General features: G+C 38.6%; 1 protein-coding gene across 2 annotated transcripts in view; it reads right to left on the bottom strand.

The window, feature by feature from the left end:
• Window positions 1-567: 567 nt before the first annotated feature.
• The window catches only part of LOC119722172 (xaa-Pro aminopeptidase 1-like), a 28,878-nt gene continuing 19,837 nt past the window's right edge, over window positions 568-9,608 (bottom strand). For both annotated transcript variants that reach the window (XM_038192217.1, XM_038192218.1), the window contains 7 exons: window positions 9,397-9,468; window positions 8,369-8,429; window positions 7,836-7,905; window positions 6,213-6,389; window positions 5,442-5,536; window positions 3,914-4,012; window positions 568-3,157 (listed from right to left, as the gene is read on the bottom strand). In XM_038192217.1, coding sequence (XP_038048145.1) covers window positions 2,948-3,157; window positions 3,914-4,012; window positions 5,442-5,536; window positions 6,213-6,389; window positions 7,836-7,905; window positions 8,369-8,429; window positions 9,397-9,468 — 784 coding nt within the window. In that variant the 3' untranslated portion in view covers window positions 568-2,947. The remainder of the gene's footprint in view (window positions 3,158-3,913; window positions 4,013-5,441; window positions 5,537-6,212; window positions 6,390-7,835; window positions 7,906-8,368; window positions 8,430-9,396; window positions 9,469-9,608) is intronic.

Below are 9,608 nucleotides of genomic sequence, written 5' to 3'. Positions count from 1 at the left end.
TCTTTCATAATGCTTTCAAATCTCATGAATTGTATCACATTTTACAAAATACTCCTCCATTTTTCAAATAATTCGGTGCGCACTATTTTCTTTGACGGGGAGTGATATTGAGATGCGTCTTACTGAGTTGGTCACCCACGCCGAGCGGTGGTGCTATTGGTTAAAAGTGAAACGCTCACAACGCTGATTGGCTGATGGTGCATTCTTTGCAGCTGCATTTGTTTTGATGGCTTTTTGTATGGGCGGGGGAGGGGTCCGAATGCAAAATAATGGAACAATGCCAACATACGCAGCGTGCTAAACAAAAATGTTACAATTTTGGTTTACATACATTTTTTTCTGGCAGCCGTTATTGTGAGAGAGGGGTGATCCTTTGACCCACTCCACTGAACCAAAAGGTGAGAGAACATATTTTGGAATCGTTTCAAATGTATTAATTGCAACGTTTTGAGTTTGCGTCAGTTATCCCCGGAGAAAAGTCTACAATTTAACTATTCAGAGAAAATCTTAGCAATCACGGAAAGGAGACATTTCTTTCTTTAAAAATCTCACAGGGACAATCAAAAATTTGTTGGTAGCTGAATCACACTTTATTCTCTCCAAATCGGTCATAAATATTTTGGCAGGGTTCCAAGATTGCTAAAGATGTCGTCACGTTTAGCCTTTTGGTGTTTAAAATGTGAAAATATAATCCGATGTTCCCACAAAAGTGGCAGACTTTTTTTCCTCGGCCAAAAAAGGCAAATTAGAAACCTAGCTAGAAAGATTTCTTCTCAACTCAAAAAATAATGTGGACCTTTCTAAAAAAAAAAAAAAAAACTTGGAAGAAACTGGAACAGTTGGGTGAGAATTGTTCACGAAATTCTGCTTTAATATTAAAAGCTGGTAGCTTAACAGTAGAAGCTGCTGTTTTAGGACCACAAAACTAATTTTGAATACAGTACATCTACTGATACTGGTTATTTTTACATTACTAATTGCAGCAATTAAAAATATAAGTAGAAATTCTAAGCAGTACTACAACAGGAATACGTATGCAGAATTTAAAAATCAGTACAAAAAGACATTTCAATATATACAAAGAGATCACGATTTAATTCCTGAAATATTTTTAAAAAGTACTTCATGTAGAATCTAGCTAATGACTGCACTGTTTAAAAACCACACACCATTGAATAACTGCGCTACAGAGATTTTGGAAAATCAAAGGACTGTTTTTAGTCTATGGTACAGATATCTTATATTAGCACCATTGACACTTGACGCACTTAATGCCTACTTTATGGAATAAGACACGTTAAAGAAAACCCCACACCATGTATTTTGGTCACATAGCAAATATATACAGCAAAATCTGCCCAGAAAGGCAGAAGAAAAATCAAACTTTGCTCTCAGCTAGCAATAAACCTACATCTTCTTTCATCTTTGGTACAAAAACAATTCATAATCATTATGCCATTAAAACATATCAGTTACATAATTGCAGTCATTTTTTATCATATTTAACAATTTTAGACAGTTTCGATGAATACCTTGCAACAATGAATACATAATCTTATTACTTATTGTTTTTTTCACTATTTGTTTCCAGAACTTACCCCATCCGAAAATAAATTACAAATCGAAAATTTACTCCTTTAAAAAAAAAAAAGAAACAACAAGATCACAGCCTTCGAAATGCAATTAAAAAATCTTCTGGAAAGTATACATTGAATATTTTGTTCAAATGTAATGTTCTCGAATTATACATACAATTTTCAATAACTTTGCTTTAATTTGTGCTGAGATAGACCGATTACATGTATTGATATTTTCCAACTACTTATTGAATTATAACAGTGGAATTCATTATAAAATTATAACAGTGGAATTTGGGGGAAACACAGAAAGAAATTATCAAATGAAATATTTTTGTTAAACTAGTAGACAATGACATGATAGAAAGCTTGAACTTCATGATTCCTCTTTGGTATCATAATAATTTATGAAAACTATTTTGATCAAATTTCAAAGATATGTAATTTTTATTTAATCATTTCAGCAATTTCAGGCAAGTATGATTATTCATTTTTGCTGGCAGAATACAAAGTCATGAATTTGATTTCTTTTTACTAACACCATTGACATACCCATAAAAAAAAATTAAAAAAAGGTCAAAAAACTGAAAAACAAATCAATTTACAATTTTCAGGCAGGCATGATTTTTCATTTTCGCTTGCAGAATATAAAAGTCATAATTTTATTTTCTTTTTACAATTACCATACCCATAAAAAAAATTGAAAAATTGAAGGAAAAAATCAAGTTGCTTTCATTTACAAAAGTCTGTTAATATCTATAAAAATATTTTAGCTGGAATAATCATTTGGAAATGGAATGTACACTGAATTATACAAACATTTCCAATCAAAATTTGTACTATTATATACAGATGAATTATCACTTTCAAAATGTCAAGATTTAAAAACCCTTTCCTCTCACAATTGAACCCGGTTGTATTAAAATTCAGGTATGATAAACCAAAGTGACATTAAAAAACGAACGAGGTTGCAACCTCAGATTCTGATGTATGAAATTAATGAATCTATTAACAGAATGTCTTGAAACTTCAGGCATTTAAATGGAGAACAATAAACATAAAATCACGGCAAAAAGCATCGCTATTATATGTGAATATTAGTGATTTTTTTACTGACCTCAAATATTTGTCACAGGAATTCTTTAAAGCAAATGCTACAACCACTGATAGTTTTTTCTCTGTTTATCTGATTAAATAATTTACCAAAGGAATAAAACTGCTCCAAAAGCTTAATAAACTGCAAAAACAAAACAAAACTAAAGCAATCCTCTCAAGCTAAGTGTAACTAGGTGAACACTGGCATCAGAATGCCATGGTAACACTCAATAAATTGCCATGGTAACACTTGACACAAAACAAATCACAAACAATTACTGCCGTAACAGGTGACTCACAATGACCGATGACGCAATCAAGATGGCGCTCGTCACCGTGGTGATGCTGGTGGCACCTCCCGTTACCGTGTAATCGTACGTGATCTTCCTAGTCTTGGTCTCCAGCCACTTCTTGGCTGCCTGGGTGGTCAGGAGGGGCTCCACCAGCGTGCGGACGCGAAGGTTGTAGCTGTTCAGCCAGTCAATCTGTTGAAAGGAGTTAATGGAACCATCAAATGCAATCGAATCCTGCAAAGCGAGTCTTGACCCTAACATCAAAGGAATTTTGGGCAAAAAGCCGGGCTGACTGTTCAAAAGCTCTCCACTGTGTAGGAATGCAACTTTTATTCAAGTGCTGTGGCCTCGTGTTCAGGGCACTGAATTCGTGGCCTATGGGTAAAGCTGTGGGTTGTGGGTTCGAGTCCAGCCCGGGGTCATGGTATGTGTGCCCTTGAGCAAGGCACTTTGTCACTCATTGATTCTATCCACCCAGGAGTAAATGGATACCTGTGAGGGCAGAGATGGTTATTGTGATTGAATGAGCTTGCTTGCGCCTAACAGGCTGCATCGAGCTGAGATGGTATTTGGAATGTTTAATTGGCCCAATGATCGGGGTAATAATAATACTAAAAGCGCTGTGATTTAGTTTACTGATAAGAACATTCTTAAATGCCAAGAGATGGACTTTGAGAGATTTGGGAGTGTTAGGATTAACCCTAGCCGCCCTTGATCCTCAAAAATTTTCCAGGCGGTTTTGGAGCTCCAGCCCCCCCCCCCCCACCCCCACCCCCACCGGGTGCGCCACAGTGAAGACGGTCAGAGTAGACTGACAAAAACATCGAGTTTATACCTCCGATCTTTTCCTAACCATTCTCTTATTTGAGAAATTATTTGCACATGGTGTTTCCGCAAACCTTTCATTCATTAATAACTCCATTGATGACTGTCAAATTCTGAACTTACCTGGCGTGGGTTGAGTTTGCTGTAGTAGATCATGCGGGGTTCAAAGGGCACCAAGGTCACCATCTCAAAGTTCATGAAGGTGTAGTCTTCAAAACGATTCTGTTAAAAAAAAACCCACAAATTTACAAGTAAATGTAAGAAAATGACATGATATTGCAAGTGATCGGGCGGTGGGCTAGTTAAGACAGTCAGTCAGTTGGTGACTTGTCCATTTACTGCTCAACTTTCATCTTCCCAAATCTTCAAAAACCCAATCCAGTTTATTGTTTTTTGATGGATTTTGATGGAGTCAGGATTGTACAGTCAAGCGCATATTAACATTTATGTCCCAATTTTGCGAAAATGTGTCTTTGACGACCCGCAAAATGTTACATTTTTGATGATTTAAGGGATTTCACAGTTAAAAAGAAAAAGAAAAGGGAGAATAGTGTTATTCTTTTTGAAGGAAGGGACACAGCTTCAATTCCACACAAAGTGGACATGGCTGAAAAGTGTAAACCGCGTGAAATCTTAATACCATAATATAATAACAACGGAGTCTTATATAGCACACGTATCTACATTTACCAACAATTAGGTACTCAAGGCGCTGGAAAATTATATCTATTGTTACAGACAGGTAAATTAAGGCTATGAGAAATATGAGACCCATTATGTAGCACTTATAAGGGTTTACAAGGTGCTGCGGCGCATATTGCAGCCACTGCCAGAAACACCGGGGCAAACCCCTTCTTTATAGCGATAAGTGTTACTGGGTTCTTTAACGTCCCATCCGAAGGACGAAGCAATAATGGTAAAGTGCCTTGCTCAAGAGCACAAGCACCATGTTTCCATGGTTAGGATTCGAACCCATGTACCAACCTGGTTGTTTCATTGAAATCTGGCAAGAAACTTCAGCGACTTTTATCAATGCATACTGAAGAACAAAAATCTGCGTCTAAAAACGTACCATTCCTAACAGTTGTTTACAAAGCTTATATCTTTTTTATTAATTCAGCTAACATTACATTATCCATGTCATGTTGTACATGAAGGCCTAAGCTAGAGTTGTAGCACATATATAGTTTTCTTTCATGGCTAGTATTTTACTTTGTTTCAAATTGGTTTTAGGAGTTGAGTTATATTGAGTTCAACTTCTGCGAATTTGCAGCGCGGAAACCTGATGTGACATCAAATCATGCGCGTCGCCAGGATTTTTTCTAGAGGGGGGCAAGACATTTTTTTGGCCAAAAAATGCTTGTATTTCTCAACACATTCTCGATTTATCAGTTTTAGAGGGGGGCAGGGACATTTTGCCCCCTCCCCAACTCATTAAATTTACACCACTTTGTCTTCGTGCCTCTTTTGCTTTTCTTTTCTTTTTCTTTTTTTTCTTCCCTTTTTTTTTTTTTTGCTTTTTCAGGGGGGGGGGCAAGTGCCCCCCTTGCCCCCCCCCTCGCTACGCCCATGCATAAGATATTCTTGAAATGTATTTGCATTTCAACCAACTATGAAGCGGCCTTTTTGCAGAGGCTCCCCGTTTACTGACCTCTAGTCTAATCTCCTTGACCTGCATGATGTTTTGTATCCGCAGACCCCACTGATCTCTCAGATCATCGTCATCAACATGATAGTAACCAGGACCTGTCAAAATACAGAGAAATTGAACTGTTAATTAAAAGCTACAGTCCATCATTTGCAGCTATCCAAAATGTAACTGACGTAATTACTGTTGAAAAACATACGTGGTTGAAAGATGGGACTAAACTCCCGGTGAAATGATTCTTTCTGGCAAGCTGTCATTTTGAAGAAATCAATGAAAGAAGGCCTTTTCGTTAGTAGCTCATTTTTTTTATTGGGCGTGGTTGCTATAATTCGTCGGATCAGTGCCTGACATCGCGTAGCTGCAATCGGCTCAGTGAGAACATGTCTCGGACGCTGAATTCAGGCCCAATTCAAAACATGATTCAGCAACTTTTGATTTGAAATCGAGATGCTAGAATGCTGTTTTTCTCGGAATATACAGCTGAAGCTGCGCTGAAAGTTCATCAGGTTAGTTGTTCAGCACCCTTCTTTAGATTTTGAGCACGTTTGTTGCTTCAAACGAACAAAATGCACAAATTACAAATGATGGACTGTACCTTTAAAGAGAATTATATACAAGTAACACCGAAGTAAATCCTTGTCATTTGATTGGAGGTTTTGTAGGTCATGCGGCATTCATTATTAAATCGAACCACTGCACGTCCTACGTCATAATCATGAATCACTGTGCATTTTCATCCGAACCCTTTTTATTCTGTTGCCATTCAACACTCACCGTTAGCGACGAACATTCCAGGGAAGAATTCTTGATCCTCGGCGATGTAGCCGTGCCTGAATCTGGTGGGTCCCTCGTGGATGCTGAGGTAATGGCCAACACCGCTGCCTGTCTCGTGCTCATAGTCTAGACCGATCTCCCACAAACGGGTACGGGCGATAGCATCCAGGTCCCTCCCTGTAATTAAATATTTTTTGGATTAACCCTAACTCCCTAGGCCTTTTTGCTAAAATGTAGCCTCAATCCTGCAAATTCCTACATTACTTATTGAATATGGTCCGTGGAGGGTTGACCAATGCCTGAATCCTGCAAAATCCTGCAGCAGTGACTGTCGATATGTTGAGGCTTGGCCAGTGACATCCTGGAGCAGTATGGAGGATTTCAAGCATAATCCAGGCCTATTTATGCATGGCTGAGCAAAACCAACACAAGGTCTGGCCCAAGACCTTGACAAAGTGCATCCTACGAAATCAGTAACGCACTTTTGCCATGTAACCTAAATCCTCCAAATTCCTCCAACTTGGCAAAGAGGATTTTGAAGGATTCAGGGCGGTTAGGGTTAAAGCTAACTCCCTAGGGGGTGTGCAAAATTATATTGAAATTGGAGGATTCAGGACTGTTAGGCTATTTTGATCTGTGTGATGTTACTTAACCACTTCCCGCCAGCGTCATAAGAAAATCCGTCTCCTATGAAAATCTGACCCTTTTTTCCCCTATTATTGGTTAATCCCTCACACGTGACAGGTCACTCTTCCACAATGATCCTAAAAATAGAATATCATCGTACTTACGCATGCGTAAAACTACCAATGAGTCCACATTTCATGAAGTCGGAGATTCACGCTATACTGGCATCATTTTTGCCAAAAATGTTGCTTTTCGCAAAAGGCAAAATTTTCCAGCCAACTTCTCGTATACAGCCAAATGTCACAAATACTGATTCGCAAGACTAACTTCAACAGTTTTTGTACGATATTTTGTTGCCGAAACCTCTTATGTTTCAATACTCCGGGGTGCGCACTAGAGCGTAAATTGTACAACAATGTTCCGTGTGCAATGGCCAATTCAAGATCAACACGCAGTCCGCATCCACAGACTTCACGGAGTTTGTGTGTGTGTACAAAAGGCACGAGGGATTAGCGTGTTTCGATGTCACCCGAGGGCGAATCAAGGCAATCTTGACATCTTATCCCATCAGCCGTGCCTGGGTATTACAGTCAATGTGTGTTATCGTGTCCTCTGGCGCCAACTGGTTAAGTAACGTTAGCTTTCTTGTACAAGGACAACAAATCATAGGTGTGAAACCAATTTCACCATCGAGGATACCAATTTTCTTTTCACCTTTTAATTATTTTATTCTTTTAAATACCAAATCAATGCTCACCAGGGATAAAGTTAAGATGCCAAGCTTTCAACTGGTATAACAAAAATGGTGGTGCATGTTTCAGCACTGACTCTAGAGCATTGCAAAAAAGTTGAGGGTATTTTGGGACGCGCTGTGGGTTGCAACAGCTTTTTAAAATTCTTTCCTTTCAATTATACGATTGTGAGAAACCTTTTGCGATTAAGTCGCACGGTGACAACCTAGTCTGAGTTAAAGACAAAATTTCAGATGAAACTTACCAAATACATCAGAGCGGATGATGGTCATGGCCAGGTTCATGTGGCCCATGAGGATTCTTGTATATGCGTCCTAAAACCAAAATGAAAAAAATAATTCACCCCATTAAAAGTTGATAAACAAAGGAAAATAAATAAATGGATAAAACATTGTGAATATTTCCAATCTCGGACTCAAAGCAAATGTACAGAGATGGTTTCCATGAAAGTAAAAGAGATTTTTAAACCAGTTCATGTCTGATGACGTGTATACATGAAAAGGTTTTGCAGTAATCGGAATGGATGATGGATAAACAATGAACGAGCGAGGCCAGAAATATCTGTCTGCAACCCGCTCACAGCGAGCCAGGCCAGAAATATCAGGGTGTGCTACCCGCAGATGACAGTCTGAACCCGTCTGGCAATGACGTTCGTGAAAACAATCCCGCGCCTGGGTCCGGTTAAGTCAAAATAATCCCTGCGCAAACTGGTTAAAACAGAAAACAAGATTTGAAGGTTTTTTGTGGTTTTTTTGGGTGAATCTTACTAAAACTGACCTTCTGGAACTGGGTTGGGGTTCCAAAATGGAATGTTCTGGCAATTTGCGTCGTTCCATCTCTGCATCCAAACCAAAACAAAACAACAATTAACATTTAAATCACAGCATTTAAGTACGTGAAAACGTTGAGCTTCTGAAACAGTCAGAATTGACTACGTCCGAGATAAAATGTTGCAGTCTTTCGAAATGACTCCAAAATCTCATCAGTTGAAAATCTACGCTTGCAGTGCTTAACGTCATGCGTTAAGCACAGCATGTGGCGCGTGATAGGTAAAAATCAGCATTGCATATACATCATTGTTATACCATGGTAGTAGATTGTGAATTTTTATTGGTCGAGAGTGGATCACGTGACATGCCACAAAAACGCATGAGCGATGTACGCGAAGTGTCTTTCCACCGCGTTGTACTATATTAGTGTGACCTCAAGTACGAGGTTGTAGCTACGCTGGTATTGATGTATGTTCCCGTTTCTGCTATGACCGCCATTGTTGTTTATTTCGTTCACGGTTCGTCTGCTTTTTTTCAACTCTGCCAATTTCGCCGTAATTTCACCGTAATAATGTCAGCAGAGAACAACAGGTAGCCTCCATAGTGCTATCACGTCATAAAGGAGCGTCGACATGAAAAAATGGAATTTAGCGTTTCACAAACCGACGTATCTCCGTATCTGGCACACGGCCACTATTACGTGCATTGTATGACATACGATAAACATAATAAAAATCTGTTTCACGAAGTGACGAATAACTTTGGAACTAAATTTCTCACAAACTAAGCAACTCAGATGCACATGGATTGCATACAATAAAGTTCAATCTATAATTTACTAGCAAAAACGAAACAGCTTGAATTCTTACACAGGGAGTATATGGAATGAGCCTACAAAATAATGACCAAATTTAAATCATTTTTTCTCGAAACACAACAAATGCGATATGTCGGTTCGTGGTGCAACCAATGAATTGTATAATATATCCATATTGTGCATTGCGTTATCCGTATGGGACAAACAAGGTAACTTACAAGTATTGACCTCCAGAGTCAACGACCAACGGATACTGGTTGGTAATGGCCTCGTTAGATTTATCAGAGACGCTGTGAAGAAATCGAAAGAAACAACTCATTAGATGGAATTTCCGTCAGAGTGATGTAAATTCAACATTGGGTGTTGCCCTTCCCTGAAGTATAAACAATACATGTTCAGTGTTGTCCTGAGCCATTTTGTGAGAAAAAAC

This window comes from Patiria miniata, unplaced genomic scaffold (assembly GCF_015706575.1).
Source record: "Patiria miniata isolate m_02_andy unplaced genomic scaffold, ASM1570657v1 HiC_scaffold_14, whole genome shotgun sequence".
In the NCBI taxonomy this organism is placed as follows: Eukaryota; Metazoa; Echinodermata; class Asteroidea; order Valvatida; family Asterinidae; genus Patiria; species Patiria miniata.
This window is presented reverse-complemented; position numbering and strand designations above follow the sequence as displayed.